This window comes from Strigops habroptila, chromosome Z (genome assembly GCF_004027225.2).
Source record: "Strigops habroptila isolate Jane chromosome Z, bStrHab1.2.pri, whole genome shotgun sequence".
NCBI classification, from domain to species: domain Eukaryota; kingdom Metazoa; phylum Chordata; class Aves; order Psittaciformes; family Psittacidae; genus Strigops; species Strigops habroptila.
This window is the reverse complement of record NC_044302.2, coordinates 56277550-56302625: the sequence shown is the minus strand read 5'-3', so window position 1 is coordinate 56302625 and position 25076 is coordinate 56277550. Positions and strand designations below refer to the sequence as shown.

The window sequence follows — 25076 nt, the reverse complement described above, 5'->3', positions numbered from 1 at the left end:
CAGTACAGTGCTTTTAACTACTATCACATTTGTGATCAGCTTGTAACCAACCCCTTGGCAATTAGCATGTTACAAATCATGCATTTTGTATCCAAATCTGGCATAGGCATCATCTAAAATACAAGGATATTTCTGGGTAGGTTTTGCTAGAGAAGAAAATAACATGGTTAGACTTCACCAACAGCATTATTCCAGTATGGAGTCAAAATCTCCTTTTCATGAGGAGTTTACACTTGCATTTTAGAGGAGATGTTTTTGTTGCAGTGTTATGCATGCATTGAAACATTGAATAATGCATGTGGGAAGAGGTGGATTCAGTTTGGCTGCTTTTCTGCTAAGGAGGCCCAGTGCCTTTTTCTGGTGGTGGCTTTAAATTAATTATCCACAGATATTTTCTATAATGTGTGCATAAACCTTCATGTCAAAGGATTTACTTCTCGTACCAATCAGAGTGCCATTTTTGTCTTCAAAAAAAATGAAGACAGTTTTACTCAAAAATTGATCTGCAACTGCACTTTCTAGAAGCATGGCAATCATTGGATGCTTGTCTGAACAAAACTAACTTTCTACATACTCTGTATTTAAAAATTCTGATAGTTCCATGTGAGTTTTAAAGGAGACTCTGCAGTAGTTTTCTATCTTGAAAAATTCCATTAATGTCTACCAAAGTACACTGTTTTTGTGTTACAGATGATTCACCTCCTGCAGAACGGGAACCAGGTGAAGTTGTGGACAGCCTGGTAGGCAAACAAGTGGAATATGCCAAAGAAGATGGCTCAAAAAGGACTGGCATGGTCATTCATCAAGTTGAAGCCAAACCATCTGTCTATTTCATCAAGTTTGATGATGATTTCCATATTTATGTCTACGATTTGGTGAAGACATCCTAGACATCATCGTGAACTTTTGCCAAATTTGTGGAACTATTAAATGTAAAATTTGTAGACACAAAGACTTGACTGCTTTCCAGTTTAATGAAAGCTTAAATGTCCCTGCGAACCCACAATCTCTGCCAGCAAAACTGTTTTGTTCTGAATAATATAAACAAACGTGACATTTTGTGTAAGAGAGCTCTTTTCTTGAAGGAAGTCAATATATTTGGGCAGGAGGGAGTTAAAAGCAAAGAACAGCTGCAAATTCAAGCTGTGTAAAGTTGATCTAGTATTGTAACCGTTAATCTAAATTTTTTCATAGATTTTAACTTTTTCTTCAACCTTGCACTCACTTGTTCAACTGCCACATGCAAGTATAGTTTGATATTTTGATATGCCTTCTTTTGTAACATTAAATTTAATTTCTTGGCTACTGGCAGTCCTTGTTTTCAGGGTTGGAACAGAGGTGACTTTTCTGAAAGGTTTCAACAGTTTAATCAGCATTGAGGAGTGCCTAACCCAAATAACATCAATCTGCTGTGTTTCTACACTTTAGTTCAAATTTAGCTTTTTAAGAACTTGCAGTACATAGAAATACTTGTGCATTTTTACTAGTCACAGGGCAGTGTTTGACTTAATGCACCTTTCAGTGAAAAGGCTTTAAACTATAAAAATGCATTTAGTCTGTGTAACCAGTTAATTAGAAAATGCAGGTTAATGGCCCATATTGACAAGTTGTAGGAACCAGTAAAACACATGCCACAAGGCTGCCTTCAATTCTAAATGTTGTACTACTTTCTTTCTTCGTTATACACACTTCTTAACAAAACCCAAGTGCTTGGTGCCACAACTTTAACAGTATATATGCTACTTCAGAAGACTTTAGACTACGCATTGGCAATCGGTAGTCTCTCATTTAATATCAAAACCTAGCAACCTGAATGTTTATGTGTGGACTTAGAAGCCTAACAGTAGTTAAATAAATAAATACAATCTCATGCCAGGGGAGTGGGGAGGGAGTGTCATTTCACATTGAAGACTTACTTTAGAGAAGGAGAAGCATTTGTTGCCTTCTGCTCAGTCTATTGTATTCCTTTGTTTTGTTCTAAACCATTTTGGTTCAAGAAGGCATCTTCCCAATTCATTCTTTTTCTGGCTTTTCCACATAAGGAGTGTCTGGACAAATCTACAGCTTAAACCTATTGTTGCCTTTTGTGGTGTACATTGTACTTGCTTTGAGGTATGCTGTTAACGTGAATTTCATTCTATGAACACTAGAGTTCTGCATGCCAGTGGTGTACTATCTAATGGAAGCTGTAGGCAGTCTCAGTGGTTCAGTCATCTGCATTAAATTGTGGATGTAAATAGCAGCCCACAACAGCAAAATCCTGTCATGGTTTTAATCTTGCAAGTTAGTTGTAAATGAAAATTGAAGGGTTTTATGTGTGGCAGTCTTTAAAAGTATCAGAATTGCAACAAGGATCAGCACAGCAACAAAATCGTCATGTTACATTAAGGCAGAGCTCTGCAAGTTTCAAAGAACTGCTTCACAGAAATACAGTATGTGAAGACAGTCAACACTGTTGATGGAAGGAACAAATACTCTGATATCCAACCATGTGCCATTAGTGGAAGGATGCAGGAGAGGTGCTGTTAATCAGAGATCAGAGGTCCCAGTGACCTCTGTTGTGGGTGTTCTTGATATTGAAGACTCAGTGGTTTAAGCCCCTTTCTGTCAATTTTTTTGCCTGATTTCATATTTTAGCCTTAAGGCTTGTGCCTCATTATGCTGTTGAATGGTAATAAATACTCTCCATATAAATACGATACCTTAATTCTTTGTCCATTGCTACTATATTGCATATGTCCAGTATTTCATCATGGGCAACCAAAGGCAGGCTGTTGTCTTTCAGTGAATAGCTTCTCAATGCAGTCCTTGAGCACTAGGTACCCAAGTCGTAAATGTTCTTTGCGTTTTGAACAAAGTGAGCAGATTTGCAACACAGTGTTTTCATCCTGCAGATCTGTTATGTGTTTTCTATTGACTCTTAAGAGTCCTGCATGTAAATCTCAAAGCTGAGCCTGGCTCCATGAGCCCAAGTTGATATCTGTGGCACAAGAATGAGTGAGTGTATTGATTATACACAAGATACATGAATAACCTAGTACACTGAACTTTGGGCTATATATCTGAGGAATACAAGGTTTGTTTTGAAATATCTGAGGTTTAGGTCTACTGGAACATTTTTAGCATTAGGCTTGCATTTGTGGGTTTTCTGCAAGCCTCTTGATTACACCATGTATTCTACCAATTAGAGTATAATCTAAAAACTGTAAATTTAATGGTTGTTTTTGGATGTCCCCATTGTCTGTTGCGTGGGTATTTCTTTTCTTTTTTTTTTTTTTTTTTTTTTCTTTTTTTGATAGCTTAAACCACCTTTTTTGAGGCTTGAGACTAATTCCACTCCCTGCCCATCTGCTTTGGGCTTTGTTTTAGGCTCATGTTTCAGATCTGCATGCAGTGCTTGCGTTACCCTGGTAACTAAATGTTGGTTCCTTGTTATAGGGGTTCAACATTACTTTCCAAAACCACATAGGGCTTGTGATGGCACAAGCCATGGATCTTTGTATAAAAGTTACTCGCCTTTCACATTTACCTGCTGTAGTATTGTTGTATATTGTGTGTGTGCGTGTGTGTGACGTCAGGCTGCCATGTAAAACCTTTTAAAAGGGAAAAAAAAAAAAAAAATGCAGACCATCCTTTTTTGCATGCTTAGAGGGTTAGAACATTCAGTGTAACAAACTAAAGTTGCATGTTAAAATGTTTAGGTTTTTGTTTTGTTCTGTTTTTATTTTGTGTTCAGTTTTTTGTGAATTTGCTTATTGTGCTGTTTTAATGGTTGTTAGTAGGATTAAATGCACCGGTGAGACGAGCATAGTGCCAACGGAAGGTAATTTTCCAGTTGTATGTGTCATACAGCATTTGAAGGGACCAAGTATTCTGTTAAAGAAAAAATAAAATTGCAGTTGATTAACACAACACTACATTTTTCTTCTTTCTTTTGAGTGCCAAGGCCTAAACAATGGTGGAGTAGACTATGGGGAAAACCCTTTTTGGGTTGGTTTTTTTTGTTGGGTTTTTTTTTTTGTTTGTTTGTTTGTTTTTTGGGTTGGTTGGTTTTGGGGTTTTTTTGTTTTTTCAATAGCTAGAAGCCTCCTTTAAGAGAATTATTTAAAAATGGAGGCTTTATCTTCAGATAGAATTGACTAGTTGCTTCAGGGGAAAAGAATTATGGTAAAAACAGTTTCTGGTTCCTTGAAAATGCTGTGCTTTTTGTATTTTACATCATTAGTGCAATTTGGATGGTTCTTGGTATGTGTATAGTTCAAAGGTCTTCGTGTTCACATTTTTAAATTAGGTAATGACTTCATCTTTAGAGCTTGGTTTCATTATTTTTATTTTATTTTGAACAATGTAGACAGTTCCCTGTTCTCTGCATTTAGAAGTATAAACACTTTAAATCTGTTACTTAATTCTGTAAGTAATTTTTATAATTATGATGTAACTCTATCCTTAAAACATTTAAAATAAACCCTTTATGTGCAACTTATGACTGTAAACTTTGTTCTCATGAGCAAAATGTAGCGATGTGATTTCAGATCGTGAAGAAACGGTTTCTTCAGTTTTCTAATTAAAAAGCATTTATTATTTTAATGCTGAGCCATATATGCTGGTTTAATACTTGCCCTATGAAGCAAGTTTGCTTGCAAAGCCAAATCTTTTTTTCTTTTTTTTTTTTTTCCCTTCTTTCTTTTTTCCAAGTAAGAATAAATGCTGATAAGATGGAACTTGGCAAAGGTGAAGCATACTGCTTAAACTGTATTTTACCAAATACAGGAACACTCCCCTCCAGGGGATCATGCAAGTCTGTGAAGGAGTCTGTTTCCGTATGACAAAACAGAATTTCAGCAGTTGGAAACAGCAGAAGCATTTGACAGTAGTTAGGTGACATATTTGTCTACTGTGAATTAATAAAATTCAAAATTGAGCACACTTCTTATTGATGATAAAAAAGTGGTTGATGTGAATTAGAGGTGACGAACAGAGATAATAACATGCAGATTTTTTAAGTCATATAAGTTATAATTAATGCATTATAATTAATATTTTATGTTGTTAAGGCAGACTTCAATATTGAACAGATATTATTTATTCCTACCTTATTTCTGATAATAAAGGGGAAAGTGTTATATTGATACCCCAAAATACATTTTTTGGCACCAAGCTTGGTGCCAAGTGCAGATGGATACTGAAGATCTTTGGGCATGCCAGCATACAGTTGGGATGAATACCCTAGCCTCTTCAGTTCCCTTAGATCAGTGTCCTATTTATTGCATCCTGTTGCCTGAGAGGCTGGTCCCAGTGAAGATTTGTATTGTGTACATCTGCCAATTAGGGAGAGTCTAAGGCGCTGCTTTAGCAAAAATACCATATCCAAAAAGCACGTTGATCTGTGTGAGCTGGCTACATTAAATTATAGTTAAAAATAGACATGCTGATTTTTTATGACTAATTCCTGAACCTGTTCTATATTACAGCTGATGAGCCAGCCTTAGTTTTGTAACATCAATTATTGTCATATAGGAAGGAGCTTTATAAAACCAGAAAACTTCTGTTCTCTCTTACTGCAGTAATGAAACTGCCCTGGAAAGCTGGCTACTTAGAAGCTCCTTTGCAAGCAGCTCAAATGTCAATGCTTTGAAGACAGTAATGTCCCACAGATTTAGGAGGGTGGAGGTACGAGTCCTGCCTGGAGCTACAGCTTTAATACTACTATATTCTGTTTTCATGTATGTCAGGTTCCTCCTTGTGCCTATGAAGAGGTTATATTTTCAGAAAAATAGCTTCTCTCTGCTCAGTGAGTTACTTATTTTGAAATTAGTATTCTTGAAACTAGTCATGCTGTAAGCAGTTGAGCCCCTGAAGATTTCAATGGACTCCCATTTATTTTTTTTGAAAGGATAAGCTTTAGCAAGGATATTTTGGAGGAGGCTGGGCTGCTCCAATTTAAACTCAGTAAGGTCTAAAAGGAGAGGAAATAACAAGTATGTGTATCCTCAAGCACTGGATAATAAAATACTTTCACTTTTTTCACACACTTAGAAGCAGTTTTTTCAATGTATCTATTTTTCAGTAAGTTCCTGTCTTGGTGTGTTACATCACTCTCTTTCTCTGCCAAAATCAATACCTTACCATTTTAATTCATTTCAGGATTGGCAGCCTGGGAAAGCTGTCAGGCTACTAAGCACTTTTTTCAAGCTCTCCTCTTCCCGTTTAATTCACTGCCCATGAATTCGCTGATACTTCCTCCAAATTCAGAGTACAGAACTGTGTATGCACAACATACCAACCAGGGTCTCAGCAGTGTAAGTAAGTAAGGTGGTGTCAACTTAAATCTTGCTTATTCTACTTAGATGTTGATTTCAGATTTCTGCACACTACTTTTCTGAAATCAGTTATGGTTTGCATAACTTCAGTTGTACACAATTTGTGTAAATGGTTTTCCAGCCTGATGGTTAAAAAACCTGTATGCTTTGGCACTGCTTCTACCCGTCCCCATGCAATTAATCCGTAAGTTTATTTGTATTCAGTGGAATCTGACTTCTACAAGTCCTTTTTGAATGTTTTGATGCATTTTGGTACCACGTTGTTCCTCAGATCTGCATTGCAGACTGATCTGTTAAAAGCTGATGTTGGTAATGAATGTGGACATCTGCACATTTACTTTGATTTCAGCAAACTTCTTTGGTTGCTTCTTAATATTCCACCCAGACCTGACATCTGAGAGGTATATTTTTGTTAATAAAGTAATCGACACAGCTCTAAATGCATATTCATGTTAATTAATGTCATGTAAACAGCCACTGTTTTGGGAGAGGAGGATATTGTGTTTGTATGGAAGTTTGCTCAGTAACAGGGCAAGACTAAACACGAAAAAGGAAAGAGCTTTACCCATTTCACTCAACTGGATTTTGGGATGATGATTTTCAGTCCCACTGCACTAAGTAGCTACACATGGCATATACTCATCTTTGAACTGGACTGTATGATGAAATCTTAAATTATCTTCACCAACACTTTTACAGCTGGAGTTGTGCGCTGGGAATACTGGTCATGTTTTCCATAAAAGTTCAAATTAATTTGGTTTTACAACACTGATGAGTAACTCCTACCCATTTTTAACTTACAGAAGCAGGTGTCTAACTTAAACTCTCATGAATTTAAGGAATTAAAAACCAAAGTAATCTTTTAAACTGTAAGAACAAAATAAATCAGTGCTAACAACAGAAACATCAGAGAAGAAACTTATAATGATTCAAAGATTATGTTCAAAAATATAAAAAGGATAGCAATAGCAAGTTTTAGAAGAACCTTTCTGTTACATCACCACACATTTCATTATGGAAGGTGTCTTGCTGGGAATCCTCGTTAATCTCTGGCTTTGTTCACCCATTCATAGTTTTCTGCCTTAAAAGGAAATTCATTCTGCCTGACACAGAACTCTCCGCTATTGTAAGTGTGGCTCAGTGTGTTTTCTACTCAGAAGCTGGCAGATGGGAAGAACAAAATGAAATAGTGGAATTATGGTGCCATTTCCTGAAAAAGTGAGGCAGAAAAGCTAACTGCTCTGATTCAGAACTTCTGATGGCAGGGAAAGAAATAAAAATGGACCCAGCATATACTGATCGTGAGCTGAGAACATGAGTTCATTTCAAATGAGTGGAAGTAAGACTAACCAAAAAGATGCTCAAAATAATAAAAGGTAATAGTTTTTACTGAGGAGAAAAGGAAATTACTAATTCTTGCCTAGGATGGGCAATTCTTTCTGATGCTGTAAATCCAAACATCATTATCCTGATCTTTAAATTGATATTACAAGGCTAGCAGTGTATGTGGGAGATTCATAGCGTTTTGTCTTCCACAGAATTAGTTTAACACATAGAAATTTTCATATTTAAGACATAAGTTATGCAGGCAAATGGCCCAAATCAACATCATATGTGCTCCAGATTCTGAATTTTTAATTCAAAAAACAACACTTGCAGATTACAAAATTATAACTACCTAAAATGACTACTAATTATTATTAACCAGTCATACACAGATAATCTGAAAGCTTAGAAAGGGAGATCTGAATTGCTTGAGATTTTTATAGAATACTGTCGTGTAGAAGGAAGGAAATGCTAACATAATGATAAAAATGTCACTGAAGAAAATCTGTTATACATGTGGTCATATCCCTGAAACCCATTTTTTACTACATGTTTTGTGCTGAGATGCTCCTCTGTGGAATAAAACCCTTTTTTTGCATTCAATATATGTTCTAGATTGAAAAGATGAGCAATGCTGATGACTTTGTCCACTCTGAGTCAACAAAAAACAAAGTACATACTGTGCTGCTGGAGACGAAATTTGGATTCTGTACATACCTGCTTTTCCATAAACTATCTGATATATTACTGGCAAGGATCTTAGAAATAACAAATGCAATTTTGTTTGGTCTGTGTTGCTTTTGTTTTTCTTACCAGGATAAATCATTAATCCTGGCAGGGTAAGGGCGCAGAATAACCACCGCAGAAAATGGTGCCGTGGAGTGAAGAAGTCACCTGGCCAACGGACTGAAATTCTGAACTGCCTTTTGTGATGGCAGTAAGGCAGCAGGCTCCAACAAGGTAGAGCAGCAACAAAACCCACTTTTTACCAGGCTTTCTATCATAAATACAGAAATAAAAATACTTAGTTCTGAAGCAATAATCCTTTAATCACTGGGCTAGATTAAGGTTGGCCCTGTCGCATGCAGTAGTGCCTCCTTTGCAAGGTGGTTAACAACACATAAGGAAGGCTCTGTCTTGATGCTCTGTTGTATGGGAGTCCTGTCTCATTCCATCTCACAGGAAGGATTTGTGCCACTGCCAACTGGAGATGCAGAATGTGATGTGGTTTCACTGCCAACATTGCAAACTTAGCTTTGAGGCTTCTTTAAAACTTTACTCCCTATCTATGCAGACAACATATCTGCCCTTCTAGCAGCAAACAACCTGCAAAGTAGAGCTTCCAGATCCTTGCATCCTGGGCCTGACGTTCTTTCTCTTCACCATGTCCCATTTGCAGTGATGTGTTCCTGCTGCTTAGCCCCAGAACAGTCCCGGAAGCAGCCAGTTTTTAGAGTTAACACCTTCAGATTTCTTGACTATGAAGAAGATAAAGATGATTGAGTTCAAATAATTATTCCTCTGAATTGTTTCAGCCATAGAACAAATTTTGGGATGAAGTTACTCTTGAGATGCAAGAATGTAATATAGCTGTATTGGGTATACATGTCAAGGTTTTGGCAGTGGGGAGACTAGGGGTAGCCTCTGTGAGAAGACTCCAGCAGCTGTCCCGGTGTTGGGCAGAGCCAGCCCTAGAGATCCACCTCAGGACACAGCTAAGCCCATCAGCCAAGCTGGTGGTGCCTCAGGGGAAAGCATATTAGAGAAAGGGTACAAAATGCTACACAGCAGCTGTGAGAGAGGAGTGAGAATATGAGAGAAACAGCCCTGCAGACACCAGGGTCAGTGAAGAAGGAGAGGAGGAGGTGCCCATGCTGCAGACCATGGTGAGGCAGGCTGTGCCCCTACAGCTCATGGAGGTCCCTGGTGGAGCAGATTCCACCCGCAGCCCATGGAGGACCCAATGCTGCAGCAGATGGACATCACCTGAAGGAAACTGCAGGCCACAGAAAGTCCATGTTGGAGCAGGCTCATGGTAAGAACTGCAGCCCATGGGGAACCTGCACTGGAGCATTCTGTTCTTGAAGGACTGCAGCCCATGGAAAGGATCCATACTGGACCAGTTTGTGACAACTGCCTCCTGCAGGAAAGCCCCCTTGCTGGAACAGAGGAGAAGAATGAGGAGGACATGAGCAGTAGGGATAGAGTATTCTGAACTGACCACAACCTCTCATCTGCCTGCACTGCTCAGGGAGGGGTGGAGGGGGTAGAAGATTCAGGAGTGAAGTTGAGCCTGGGAAGAAGGCAGGAGGAAGATATTTTTGGCTTTGTCTTTGTTACCATCCTACTCTTCTTTTTAACTGGCAATAAATTAATGTCCCCCAGGTCAAGTCTGTCTTGCCTATGATGGTAATTGGTAAGAATCCTCCCTGTCTTTATCTCAGCTGATGAACGTTTTCATCACACTTTCTCTCCCTGTTCTGTTGTGGAGGAGGAAGAATAAGAAGCAGCTGGGTGACCCCTCTGGCAGCCAGGCAAGATTAACTCACCACAATAGCATAAGGATTTATTGTACTCAACAACCTTGTTTACAATTCCTGTCCCTCTCCACCACCCCCCAAGCTAGGATAATTTTGTATGTAATTGAAAATGATGTGATTTTATGAAAATCAAAGTTCATGCGTCAGAGAGACTATCAGGAGACACCTGAGTCTTTGACATATTTAATTCTCCCAAGTTAAGCGTCATTTCAGAGCTCTAAAATATAGTCTCTATTTTCTTAATGAATGTTCAACTGAAGGATGAGGTCTTCTTTTTCTAGGCTTTTTCTTTCTGTAGTGGAGCTTTCATCCTATGCCGATTTTCTAGTGACGTTTCTTAGTGCAAAAACCACACCATGTTTTAACTGTCTTAGTTCCTAATTATTTCTCTGTTTCTAATGGGTTTAGAATTAGACAGCATGAGACGAAAGGCTAGGAGTGTTATCTATTCTGGATATGTCTGTGCAAAGGGAAGGTGGTTAGACAAAACTCGTACAATATAAATTACAGTGAATTCCAGCCTTAAAATAACATTCTCTTTATGCAAACAACAAAACCAGGTATTTCTTATAAAAATGAACATGCTAGACACAAAACCCCTTCTGGAGTCTATGTGCACACCCCTGAGACAAACGACTGCATTGGGGTCAATGTGCTTTGCCAAAACTCCTATTAGGAGCTCCTACCAGCAGCTCCAACAGCTGTGCTGGCAGCTTGCTTATTTGCAGGAAAGTATTCTAGCTTCCAGCCCTCTAACACTCACATCGGCTTGGCTTTTTTTTTCCCCCAGGACTTGTTCCTCTATTAGCTGATGAAGAAATGTATTCAGTGGGAAACTGGAATGAGTGCAGTACAAACCAAGGCTGAGTACTCAAAGAATGCTCTGTCTGTAGTGGTGTTACACATTATGAATCTGCATCAAACATAATAATCTAATAAAACAACAGGTCATCTCAAGTATCTTTTTTAAAGATGAATCTGGAAAAAGTGTTATTATGCTGAAGTGATGCCATTATGCACGACAAGCTTTTTGGTACTGTCATCTCCCCTTTCAGAAATAAGAAGAATGTAATACTTTTATTCTTTAAAATATAACTCTTTCAATTCACCAGAACTAATATATGGCAAATGGTTACCTGAAATCCTTGGGTTAATTAAATAATTCCAAGTCAATCTAACTGGAATAGAGGCTGCTAACAAGACTGGCAGAAGTAGATGCAGGCTGTCTTCTCCACAACTGAAGCCTCTCATTTGAGTTTTGCCAGAAGAGCATGTGTTTATATAGCAGAGGTCATTTACTTTTGTATGTGCCCATCAAATTATTTAAAGCAACCGAAACTACCACCAAAATTCTGGAATCACTCCTTGTGACAGAATCCTTGTGACCACCAGGACTCCTTCATCCATCAAAAGCTCTGGGAACAAATAGGATTAGATGGTGGCTGCTGGTGACTGTAGAGGAGGACTAAGATGGATTCTGCAGGAAGTCTCACGCAGCCTTACACTCCTGATAAAAGGCATAGAAATGCTGGATCTAATACTGGATGATTCTGACCCTGAAAGGGATGCACCTAGTCAAGAGGTCTCATCACAAAAAAAAAAAAAAAATGTCTACTTAATTACACTAGACTGCCAAAAGGATAAAGAGTGAAGAGGAAAGAGTGTCCCAAAGCAAACGAACTTGAGCAGAATTTTATTACAGTACTTTTCCACTGCTGCAGGCACAAACGTTGTTCCTTGTTGCCATGCTGCTGCTGAATTGCTTCTCTTTTGTACCTGTCTGGAAGTCAGAAATGCTACAGCACTGTTATATTTAGACTATCTAAGACTATCTGGCAATCCAATACACACTAACTAGGATAAAGTTAGAGGCAAAGGATAGTTGAATTAGGCTTTTTGTGCTGCAGGAAGAAATTTGTGTACCTTTGCTATTTTCCCAATATTCAGAATTGCTATGATTTTGAACCTAGGGGACAATGCAAAGAATGTATTGTTTGAAAAGTTGTTGCACTTTTTATGGTAGATTTTTGCTTAGTTGGAATCTATTAATAGGTTTGAGTATTTCCTGATTAAAAGAAAAATATATTCCTCGCAATCTTTCAATTCCAGCTAACTTAAAATTCTTTCTAACGGCATTCTGTCCTCTTTGCTGTATTGTTGATTTATGCCAAGAATGCATATTAAGCTGGGACCGAGGGGTATGTTCCAAATGCTAGTATAACAACTATTACCTATAATTATTATTACCTGTTGTTTGTAAAAATCTTGTTGCTTAAAAAAAGGCAATATTCCTTACCTAAACAGTGTCTTCTGTACTAAAATACTTTGGTTCACTGATATCTGTCACAGCTCTTATTCAGTCATGAATTGTTGCTGGGATCTCTTCGTGGCAAGAACGCTAAGCTACATCCCAGCATCTCTCCTCTCCTAGGAAAGCAAGATTCCCTTACAGTTAGCCTTTGATGCCTGCAGTATACTGTTGGTCACAGGACAGTCTGAGTAACAACAATAAAATTGTGATTTAAAGAACCTATGCACTACTTGTTTGGTTAATTTTCCCACTTGAAAGGAAAAAGAAAGAAGTTATTTCTCTTGTGTTTGGAGGTTACATAGGGGAAGCAGGTCCAAGAACAGTGAGGAAGGAACATTCACAAAGTATTTGTATTACTGCTGACTATGTAGTAGTGACCCATGTGTTTGGATCTCATGATTCCAGTGGTGGAAAGAGTGTACCACATGTGGCAGCCCTAAGGATTGCTATGGATATCCAATAACTACTTTACTTGGCAGATTGTGTATAGTAAAATTGAATATTTACTTTTTTTTTCCTCAATATTTCTTTGTGCACTGGCTCTTTTCACAGCTCATTGGTTAACGTATTGGGTTGACACTAAGAAACTTCCACTTTTTTCACACTGTATGCTGTGGAAAGTAATTTTACCTGTTTCCTTATCAATAACAGATTGTAATACCCTTTCCTGTAAAGTGTATTGATATGTACTGTGAAACCCAGATATGTACAGTAAAACCCAATTACTTCATCTAGTTGTATCAATTATTCTTACATATTTAACTCTTTCATCCACTGGTGTCTTTCCTTTACCCTGTGCATTCCACCCCTTGATGTCTCTTTTGGGTCTGATTTTTCTGACTGGCCGGTCTTCACACACAATGGAATTCTTTATTTTCTAATCTGACTTCTACAGGGATTGCATTCCATATGCTTTTGCCCAACCAGTTATCTCAATTAGGTTTGTCACTTCTATTTTTTAATTAAGTACACGGTGTGCTAATGATTAAATTGAACACAGGTCTAACAAGCCTTCACTCAGGTAACACTCTCCTTCAAGTAAATACAGTCAGCTTTTGCCTTATGACTTCACTGGATGTATACAGGACTTGTCAATGCCAATTGTGTTATGCAGGTATGCATTTCCTATAGACCTCTTAAGAATTACAAGGACATTGAAACCTTACATTTCATACCTTTTCACTTAAAAATCCATTATCATGCATGTACCACAAGTTACGAGACTGCTTATTATAAGGGCTTACTGGATCAAATCCTTTACTAGGCAGAACAGTGCCAGCTATGGAAGAGGTGCATGAAGGAGAGAGTGAAGGGTGTGTTCATTAAAGAAGGCTTAGGGGAGACCTTATCACCATCTTCCAGTATTTAAGGAGTGGCTACAAAGGAGATGGAGATTCCCGTTGTACAACAGGTCACGTGGAAAAGCTGTGGAGTCATGGGTGCAAGTTACGGCCAGAGAGATTCTGACTGGTCACAAGAGGAAAGCTTTTCCCAATGAGAACAATCAGCCACTGGAGTGACCTCCGCAGGAAAGTGATGGATTCCCCAGCACTGGACACTTGTAAGGTCTGGCTGCACAGGGTGCTGGGACATCTAGTTTAGGTCATGCTTGCCTAGAAAGGTGGGACCAGATGGTCCTTGAGGTCACTTCCAACCTGGTGTTTTATGATTCTCCTAATTTAACTTGTACATAGCCTATAGAGACCAGAGGTGCATGAAATTACACTGCCCTGAGCATGTATTGTATTATACAGGAGTTAGCAAGTTCAAACGTTTTTTACTTCCATTTCACTACTTCTATGTCTCTTTCTTTGTCCGCATCCCTCTTGTGTTGGGACCCCAGATCTGAACGCAGCACTCCAGGCGGGGTATCACCAGAACGTCTCTAGATCACACGTCTTGTTTTGCAATAGCCTCGTAAGGCAACATGTCCGTAGATGATAAAAGCGGAGTGCGCCTGTCACTGTACCGAAACTTCGCGTAACCACAAGCCCTGCTTCAGACCAACTCCGGCCCCGCACCGCAGCCGTCCGCCCGGCGGCACGGTGCCCTGACTCGTCGAAAGCTCCGCGGGGCGCGGCCCGCAGGCACCACGGGCACAAAGTGTCACAGTCACCAACACCCCGCTGTGTTTTTGCGAGCGCCGCTGCCCGAGTTCCCCCAGGCGGCCGGCAGCGTCCCGCCGCGCTGCCCCTGCCGTCCACAGCGCGGCCTCTAGCCGCCGGCAGCGCGCCGCGGGCAGTGCCCGCCGGGCTCCGGGGGGCGCGGGGTCTGCCCCGCCGGCCGCTGAGTCGGTCGCACCGGGCACCGACGGCTCCGGCGGGGCGGGGCGCGGCCACACCCGCTTGACGCGGCCATTGGCGAGGGCCTCTGCCAGTCAGCGGCGGGCGGGCCCGGGCGGTGCGGACCGGTATAAAGGCGGCGGCGAGCGGAGCGCTCCGGGATGCGTTGTGGTGGCCAGTTTGGGTCCGCTGCGTGGGACGGCAGCAGGAAGATTGGTCCCAGCGCGGAGGTGCCACGGCGGGGGCTCGCCGGGAGCAGCCTATACTCGCAGCCGTCGGTGCCACCTGTAGCCCCACTGTGTCCCGCGTGGCCGGCCGGCAGCAACATGGTGGATGTGTTCAGCGGGAGGCTCCTGGTCAGCAAGAACGGCCGCAGCGTGGACCCCGAGGAGGCTTTGCAGAACAAGGTCGTGGGCTTGTACTTCTCCGCCGGCTGGTGCTCGCCGTGCCGCGACTTCACCCCCATCCTCTGCGACTTCTATACGGAGTTGCTGTCGGGGACCCACCCGCCTGCCCCCTTCGAGGTCGTCTTCATCTCCTCCGACCACAGCGCCGAGGAGATGGCGGGCTACATGCACGCCATGCACGGGAACTGGCTCGCCCTGCCCTTCCACGATCCCTACAAGCAGTGAGTACCGGCGGCAGGGGCCCCCGGCCCGCCCGGGTCCGGGGCAGTGCGGCGGGCGGGGGGTGTGTGTCTGCGGACCCCCTCCTCCGGGGTCCGGGTGCTTTAGCAGCAGTGAGATGTGACCACGAAGTCCCTGTTGCAAAAGCTCGGCGGGACCTCCGCCTGCCCTCTTGATCCACTCCTGTCCCCGAGGCTGCAGCGGGGTCCATTCGGCGGAGCGCACTGTTCAGCTTTCCCTCAGAACAGTCCTACTTTCCTCCTGCCCTCCTCCTGCCCCGTGCGCAGCAGCTGCTGTTCGCTGGACCACCCTGCGCTCTCGCGAAGGCGTGCCACAAACTAACACTGAACCAATAGCTTAGTCGCTTCAGAGAAGTAACTGGGGCTTTAGCCTGCTAACATCTGTAAATAACGTGATGAAGGAAAACTAGGTTTGTGTACCTAATTTAGGATTTAAAAGATCTTTGAAGAAGGTTTAATAAAGACCCCAAGTATTGAGATGACATGAATAGTGAGTCAAAAACAAGCTGATGGCAAACGATTGTTTTTCAGCACGGCAGTAATTGCTGTTAAGGTTGTTCTGAGTTGCCTAGCTTATCAATGCTCTGGAGAAAAGGCAAGTGCAGCAGCAACAAAACTTGTAGCTTTACAACTTAGAGGAGAGCAGAGCAAACTGAAAAATTTCGGACAGATACAGGTAGGCTAGATGAAAAAGAAACATCGTAACAGCTGCCGTGTAGCTGTGGCAAATGCACGTGGTAGCTAGGATGAAATTCTTTTGCTCATAGGTCTCTAAAGGGGCATTCCTGTAGGCAGCTTGCTTAGCAAAAGGAAAGGAGATGATGAAAACTAACAGGGTGAAGGATAATACCAAGAATCAACTATTTTGATGACATAAATTAAGAGTGCAGGCTCATTTCTATGACTGTCAGAAACATGATTTAGCTCATATCAAGACGTATAGATGGGATTATGGGGGAACAGGTAAGATGTTTGGGGCCACTGAAGTGCCTATAACTGGGGACTAAAAGTACATGTAAATTCTGTAAAGAGATTTTTCCACACACACACACCCCCTCACCCCCATAAATAATGTGTAAGTAGATTGTGCAAAACATTGTTACAGATGACATCAAAGTCAAGGAGTTAGTGTGATTTATAAACTGGGTAGTTAAACTCACAGCAAGATTTGTTCTAACAAAGAATTCTATCAGAGTGTTCATTTAGATCCATTCCTGTGTGCCACCCAGGATAGAGCTGTGTAACATACTAGCTAGTCTGTGTGGAGTAGGTTTCTTAATCTTGCTTTATCAGCGTACTTTGGCAACCTCTTGCCTGAAGCCAGGAGCTATTTCATCCTTCCTTGGCTCATTCCTGGATGTCAGCAGGCAATTAATGTTATGCCTTTTTAATGACAGTTTCCACTAACTTAAAATTAGATTGAAATAGCAATGCTGTTTTCCATAGTTCTCCAGAGGTTCCCCAGACAGTAATTGTATTTGGTATCTACTAATCCTAATAGAATTCAGGCAAATTTCCTGGCAGAAATGTAGCACTTGGAGTTATAGCATCCAGCAAGCTGTTCAGTATAGACCATGGGAATGCGCTTATAGCTTCAGCCTCTGGGGATTAGGCTCTATTTCTGACTCTGCTCTTGCCCAAGTCATGTGGAATGGAGGTACAAGGATAGTTTAATTGGCTTTTCTGTGTCAGTCCATAACACCCTTGAGAATCCTGTGGAGAAATATGGCTTGTCCTATCACAGATAGCTGCAAGATCATATTATTTGAATAGGCTTACTGAAGAACAAAGTGCAGAGGGATATGAAAAGACAATGTTTTGGGAGAGCTGTTTCTTGCATGTAACAAAGGGCTGTGTAGAGATGTTCAAGGTATTTAGGTTGAATTAACTCATCGTTTGGCTTCAGGGTTATTGGTGAATCATTGTAAATGTAGAGCAGAAGGATGTGTGTTCATTAAACCAAACTAGAATTCTGGCTGGATACGAGTTCTAAGGTAGAATTTTAAAACTGACTAACATCAATTAATAATTTGATTAGTGATATTTATTAACATCCACTATTTTATTAACATTTTTTATTAATATTTTTAAAGTTCTGTTAATTCAAATTGATTGCTCTTTTGTGGACCGTGTAAAGAAGGCATAATTGCAGCGTAAACTGAAGTAAATTTAAAATTTGCCATCTAAAACACATTTCACAAACGGAAGCATGGAATTTCTTGGAGAAGAATTTTGTTTTGTTAAGAAATAGCCTGCATCCATACCTGTAGCACCTCAAGCTGTGCCGGGGAGGTTTAGACTGGGTATTAGGAAAAATGTCTTCACTGAAAGGTTAGTGAAGTGTTGGAACAGGCTTCTCAGGGGAAGTGGTGGAATCGCCTGGAAGCGTTCAAAAAAAAAACCTGTGTAGATGAGGCCCTCAGTGACATGGTTTGGTGGTGGACTTGGCAGTCCTGGGGTAACGGTTGGATCTGATGATCTTAAAGGTCTTTTCAAACCTAGTTGTTCCTGTCATTATACATCAACAACAAATGCTAGTAAATGGTAATTGATATTTTAATTATAATACACAAAGACATACTGCTGTGTTTATACTGAGCCCTACTGTGAAAGGTGTCATTCTCTGTGTGGATGCCCAGCATATGCTAGTTCTTGCAGGCTGCCTAATAGAGAAGTATTTACCTGAGTTCACGTCCTGTACACCTTAATGAAAATTGGAATCCCAAAGAATTCCTGAAAAAGGAAAATAAAAAGGGTATGCTTACATCTTATGTTAGCTATGAAGATTTAGGTGTGAGGGTGGACTGGCACCCAGAGAAATATATGGCGGGGGGAGAGGAGGCTAAGAAAGGAAGGCAGAAGGAGAAGAGAGAAAGTATTGAGCAGTTAAGAGCTATTGTCTATTCTGGTAACAGATCTAAAACACAGCACCATGCAAGCTGCAAGTCTGTCCCAATCTTAATTTCATCTTTTTAGTATTCCACATGAAAATGAAGGTTGACCTCTCATGTTCTAACCTGCATGGCCCAGGTCTGACATCACAGGGAATTTGGCTAAAAGATCCCCTGTGTCTGTACAAAGGTTGCTTGTTCAGTCTTCAATGGTTATCTGTTATTATAGCTTCCTCTTCTGCTTGGTCTTTTGGGTCTTAGATGTTTCAAGTCAGTAAGATGCTGAATGTACCTTTACACTTACCCAGAAATAGCTAAGCAACTGATTTTTAAGAATGTCATTAGTTACATCACTGTCTTTTACCTTAAGAGAATTGAGTTTCCCTTTGTAGGACATGTGATGTTTCTATTTATGGTTAGTGATTTCATAAATTGTCATGGGAATTAGTCCCATTGCACATATGTACCTTGTGCAGGTAAGTCACAGGATATGAGATCCCTATAGGAGGGTATGATCTTAACAGGTTTTAAAGTTGTTTTGGTGAGGGTTTGTACAGTGATTAAGAAGCCTTGTCTGCAGAACTGTTCCGAGCTGCCTTCAGGTCCACCCAAGCAATCTTCAGGTCATTTTACCATCAACCTTTAGCCCTGCTGTGTAAACAAGATGCAGTGCTGGAGTGTTCCCTTAGGAAAGCAGTGTTACGTTCCAGTCTCCATACCAAATTACCTTCAGTTTACTACTGTCCTGCCTCTGACCGCTACAGTTGTATTAAGCTTTTACTGTCCACTGAACCAGTTAAATGCATCGTCCACCCATATTGTTCATCATATAGATGACAGGACATGATAGTCTTTTATGTGTTTTCTATATGAACCATCTTTGGAACGTTTTTTCTCTTGTTTTAGCAGAATTCAACAAAGGTTTAGGAAGATTGTTGGTTGTTTGCTTTTGAGCTCAGTGAGAAAGCAAATCTATTGCTAGACAGTATTATTGTTGCTTCTGTAATATTTCCTGCATTACTGCTCAATCAATGTAATGGTAGAGCAGCATTCTTCACTTGTGATGTGTCTTCTTAAGCAAAAGCACAGAAGGAAATGCTTTTTCCTTCTGTTTCAGGAATGCTTTTTCTGGGCCAGTGTTTCACTAAAGACTTATTTTCTCTATTTTTAAAATGCCTCCACTTTTCCAGGAAATCATAGAGAATGTCTATAAATGTCTTGTATTCTTTAACAATATCTATAAATCTGTTTTTTTTCTACTCAGCCAAAATGCGTTGGCATTTGAACATCACACAGCTGATGTTCTTGGTTCTTGTGATAGCACTCAGACACTACCTCTCCATTTAGTGTTTAGTTTTTGTTTTGAGTGTGATGTTGTTCATATTTGGGAATCTGGCTATTCCATTACTAGTAATTGTTGTGCCTCTATCCTCCGGTTCTTCTAAAGGTGCTCAATTTCTGCTCACTTTGACATAAGGCAATGCAGGGAGGTAATTTTCCCTACAACAGGTCACATTTGTTTTGGGGATCTTGTTAGTTTTAGCTGATCCATTGCAGTTCACCGCAAACAGATTTCTTGTACCCCTTCTGAAACACATGACCTCTTCCTCTAAACATCACGTTTTTTCTGGGATTCCTTTTAGACTGCACAACTTGCACCTTAGGTGTAGATTTTGTTTCTCACATTTCCTGTTAGATACTGGCATGTCTGTCACCACAGCTTGCATTCCTGAAGCTAAAATTGTGGACTATTACTTGTGAGGGTGATGCACTAGACAATATTTGCTTTAACTTTCGCTTTCCAAACTTAACATTATGAATTCATTATCTATATTGTTTCATTCATGACTCTCTAATATGAGCATCTATTATAATGAACAGATGTGCCAAGGATCACCTATGAATAATGTGATATGGTAGGAAGTAGGTAATAGTTTTTCTACTTTTTAGCTTAGTTTGAAAGGGTGGGAAACACCCTGGGGTTGTTCTGACTTTATGACCATTAGTCAGAAATGGTTTCCTTCTTTCTTTGGACATTTTAATGTTCGTGAAAGTAGTGTCTTTGCTGTTTCCATGTATTTGGAATGAATTTGATTTTGCAGCGTCCCGATAAACACGGCAGGAAACTTCAGACCTTCTTTGCCTCCTTTTCTTTCTTATTTGGAGCTGTGGCAGTGAACTGGTGCTAGAGTTTCTGGAAACACTTGAGGCTCCTCCTGTTGAGCAGCACTCTCAACAACTGACTTTTATCTGATGCCCACTGAGGTGTTTAATGAGCTCAGAAGTCATTGACTGTCTTTTCATTACTTCTATTGTGAATTTAAGATTCATGCCAAAAAACCGTTGTCAGTGCTAGTGATTAAGTCTTAGTCTCAACATTGGTTTTTCTGGCTTATTTGTATTCTGAATTTTATTTTTTCATTTGCACTGAAGCATCACCCTTCCAAGTGAGTTAAATTTCTTGTATATATAAGATATTATCTTTCCATAAAAATAGATACATGTGATTTGCTCTTTTCCTCTTCTTTACTTTGTCCTGTAACAAACAGTGTCATAACTGTTAATGTTTTCCTTGGAAATGTTTTTCATCTTGCCACTTCTGTTGCCAGTGTCATGCTCAACTGAAATAGCGTGCTATGTGGTATTCTTTGTTTCTCTTGCTTTTACGCATTCCTTTTGTTTGTCTTACTTGGATCTTCCAACTCATCTACATTAACAGTGAATTCTATTTTACTACTTGGTGTGGCTGAGAACCTGTTATTTGTGCGCTTTCATCTCTGTAGTGTGTAATTACTAGTCATGCCTTCTTGTTTATCATGTGCTGGTGTCAGCAAGTAGTTTTGTTTCCTTTTGGGTGTTTTATGTCCTCTAGGATTTCCCCTCCTGAATGTTGTTTTTATTTCCAGCATTAATAATCCATTTATTTAACATGTATCTTGAGTTCGATCCCATTAAATTTTCATTCTTCAGGAGTCTTTTCTTAGGAAATTTTCCTCAGTTACCTATTTGTCAATTGTTTGAATAGATCCTGATTTAGTTCATGGAACATCACTGTTTGTATGGCTTTTTAACTTTTAAATTCTATTTTAACTACATTTATGTTGTAAAATGGGCTATTTAAGACAGAGCTATTTGTAATCTGTCTGGAGCTTTCCATATCATGACATAGAGAAATGGCTGCTATTGTCTGTGTGGTGGGCAGAGGAGTTGAAATAGTGTTCTTGGACAACTTAGGTGGCTGGCCATTATTCCAGATCTTTTGATTGCTTACATTTTATATATAGAGGGCCTGTTTCACTAACAGAGTCTAAGGTACTTCTGCAGTCTTTTCTGTTTACGCTAAAGGATTATGCATCATGCTTTAATGGAGGTTATTGGAAGCAGCTCTATGGGACTGTTGAACATGTTGGTAGAGGAATAAATGTCTAATGCTAATTGAGATCTTTCCCCTATCCAGTAAAAAAGGGACCAGAAGATAGCTGTTTCTGCCCAGTAAAAACAAGGTGGGTGTGCCACACTTCCCTTCCATGGACCTCTTTATAGTCTAGAGTCAGCCTCTGCTCCTGTGGAGACCACAGGCAGTGGTGAAGAGCAGTTGCAGGAAGGGTGCTGCAACTCTGGTGTCCCTGAGCGAAGTTTCACCATGTGAACTCCCAGCTGCAGCCTAGTCCATGTCCCTATGCTGCCCAGTGCTCTGCCTAATGCTCTGAGGAAGCCCAGGCACTCATGACTTCTGCTCTCCCATGTATCCTGACTCGAGTACCCTTCATCAAGACTAGGAGTTTTCTTAAAATGCACTAATGGTGTGTTTTGTTTTTATTTTTTTTCTTCTCAGTGATCTGAAGAAGAAATACAACATAACAGCAATTCCTAAACTGGTGATTGTGAAACAAACTGGAGAAGTCATTACTGACAAGGGAAGAAAACAGATCAGAGACAAAGGACTATCCTGTTTTCAGAACTGGCTTGAGGTTGCAGATATCTTTCAGAATTTTTCTAGCTGAAAAGTTGGCATATGAAAAGACAAGGCATCATGGAAAATTGTGGAGTTCTGAAAAGATTATTGCCTTGCTCAGGACAAAAAGGGTAAGGCTTATTTATCTTTGCTTGCTAACACATTTTATTTTCAGCTTAAAGATTAGCTATTCCAGTAAGTCATAAAATGCAGTTACTGTTTTATTTGTATTGTTCTATCTACTATATTCAGTATGAACCAAAGCATTCCGTATAGTACTGAAAAACTTCAAGAGGATAGGCTGTTTTAGACAGTAATAATGGACCACTGTGAAATCTATGCAAATGCTTTTCAAAAATCTGTAAAGTAAAAATCATATTTATGCACAAACCTATTTTTCCTGATATTTTTTCCTGGTGATTAGCACATATTTTATTAAAATTGTTTAATAAATGTTTATGAAGTTTGTCTAATATCTCTCTTATGTACCTTCAGATAATCAGAAAATGTCAGCTTTTTAAAATAGGACATGTGTCAGTACTGAAGAAATACTTTTCTTTGTTTACTTTGTGTGGGATTTACTTAAGTTTTACTAAGTATTCCTTACTGCTGGATTTTTAAGCTTGGCACTGTAAGCCAAGTTGTCTGCTGAGTTAACATCAGGTCAAGTCTAAGAAGAAAGTGTTCTCCATCTCCATTTGCCAAAGTGCATAGAAGCAAACATGAAAAATTATACCAGCTCTCTTTGAGTGCCCATGTTGTTTCAGATTATCTTAAGTTTTACTGAATCTTTCTATATTTTGTTTGTGAAACCGCTACAGGAACATTGGAACATCTTGATTTAGGAAGTTAGCCTTTATTTTTATGTTAGCATGTGTTGCTGTACTACTTGAAATCTGATGCTGCGTTGCTTGAAATCCCTGTTCTCTGTAGTATATTAGTCTTAGTCCTTGCTCTCTAGACCATAACCAAAGCACTTAGGATCTACTGTACACAGGATGAGTTATTTGACAACCTGGCAAGGTAGATATCTAGCTGGCCAACTTGGCAACAAAATAAGATTAGGGTGTTGTTTAGATGAACTATCCTCGTTATACTCATAATAATACTAAAAAACAAACCCACAGATTGTGAAGACCCTTCCCCTGAGCAAGTGTGGTAACAGAAGAGAATAACACTGCAGATATTATAATTGTATGTAAATTGCTAACCGATCATTGTAACTGGGAGTGTACTACCTTGTAATTTTTGTGTATAAATGTAATGACAAGATTGGCATGGGGTGTGCTTGATTTGTGAAAATTCCACCTAGCACCTAGCGCTGCAATAAAGAAGTGCCTGCTGCTTAATGCTATGTTGGTATTAACAAGTTTGATTCTTCCGACCTTCAGTGACAATGTTGCATCTGAAGTAGAGCCTGCTCTGCCTGTATTCCCCACCAGTTGTTGCATTCAGATTTGTTGCCCAGTCTTCGTGACTGGGGTCCCAGGCCAAATGCCCATGCAATTGGTGAGCTAAAGAAACACTTTTTATGCAAGCTTAATTAGAATTTAAAAACTTTAACAGAATTATTTCTCCAGCTATTAGCACTTACGTTACTAACACTTCAAGTCCAGCTTACTCACTTATTACATGTCATTCCCAATAATGTATATCAGCTTTATCTGTGTCTTTTAACTTTTCAGTTCTCATGCTATATTCACCCTTCCTCTTGGTTCTAGTGTTAGTGATGTTTTCCTGAAGATGACGACCTGCCTCCAGCTGGAGTGTGTGCTGCCAATCACAATGCTCTGGGCCTGGCTGTTCAGCCAGGTTGGAGTGTTATTTCCTCTCTTCAAGCCTTAGGAGCCTCTTGCAATGGACACAACCTCACTGTGAGGTCGTCATGAGTGCCACCCATCAGGTTGTGTGGACTTATGCATGTCCAAGCTGGTTAAGTACTTCCTACGCTAGTGGTAGTGTAAGTCTATCTTGCTCCAGACTTTACCTCTAATCTCAGGGGTTGTGGCTACCAGAAGGTTGATCTTATGATATGCGCTACAGGCGCACTTCTGTTGGTCTGTCTGCTAACTGTGGCCCATAAGCTCTTGACTGGCTCCTGAGAAGTCCCAGGGCAGAGCTCCATGCACTCCAGCTGCTCTGCATATGAAGTGTGATACCCCGTGCTTGCCATCATGGCCTGTGCTTGCTAGAGAGCCTTTATCCATCCTTTGCAGATCTCCAGTCATGTGAGCTATCCCATTGCATCTTTGTGATCCCAAGGAGGTTACAGCCTTGTAATTGCACATGGGCTTCTGACTCCCCCTGCCTGTTCCCTGTGTTGTGTGCATTAGCTTAGAGGCATGTCTGTTCCGCAGGCATTTCTTTGCATGCCTGTGCTTGAAGGGATTACATATCAGACTTGTTTTGTTGTTTGCTATGTCCCTATTGAAGTCACTGGCTTACTGAACCCACCCACAGATCTGTCACTTGTTTGTTGAGGAACCTTTGCCTGAGCTTGAAAAAACACAACAATGGCCTGAAATCAGTTTGTGTGAATGATTTTATCACTTAGTACTACAACTGTGTCATTTTCTTGTAATGGAGGAAAACTTTTATTTCCCTTGAAAAGGGTGGGGGAAGGGAATAAATATACTAGAAGAAGTCATGTACCACTAACAATATGTCAAAAACCAAGTGCTGTGGAGAAACTGAATTTAAAATGAAAAATATTGCATCTAGGAAGTATTCAGCAGAGTTGTGAGTCTGAGCATCTTATAGCTGTTCTTAAAATGGCAGCTGGTAATACTGCAGACTATTTCTGAT

General features: G+C 40.3%; 2 protein-coding genes across 8 annotated transcripts in view; both read left to right on the top strand.

Annotated features, from left to right (window-relative positions):
• The window catches only part of SPIN1 (spindlin 1), a 57404-nt gene extending 52925 nt beyond the window's left edge, over positions 1-4479 (top strand). For all 7 annotated transcript variants that reach the window (XR_003989328.1, XM_030471370.1, XM_030471364.1 and 4 more), the window contains one exon: positions 691-4479. Coding sequence is in view for 6 of the 7 variants with exons in the window: in XM_030471370.1 (XP_030327230.1) it covers positions 691-890 (200 nt within the window). In the remaining variant the exon portion in view is untranslated. The remainder of the gene's footprint in view (positions 1-690) is intronic.
• A 10420-nt stretch (positions 4480-14899) lies between these two features.
• Positions 14900-23625, top strand: NXNL2 (nucleoredoxin like 2). The gene is made up of 2 exons (XM_030471363.1): positions 14900-15407; positions 22152-23625. The coding sequence occupies exons 1-2, from the start codon at positions 14941-14943 to the stop codon at positions 22318-22320; spliced, it is 636 nt and encodes a 211-aa protein (XP_030327223.1). The 5' UTR covers positions 14900-14940; the 3' UTR covers positions 22321-23625.
• Positions 23626-25076: the final 1451 nt, after the last annotated feature.

Excerpts from the sequence above, each read along its gene's own strand:
- NXNL2 (XM_030471363.1), top strand. The coding sequence starts at position 14,941 with ATGCGTTGTGGTGGCCAGTTTGGGTCCGCTGCGTGGGACGGCAGCAGG. Across the intron at positions 15,408-22,151 it reads TTCCACGATCCCTACAAGCA|TGATCTGAAGAAGAAATACA; the intron begins GTGAGTACCGGC and ends TTTTCTTCTCAG.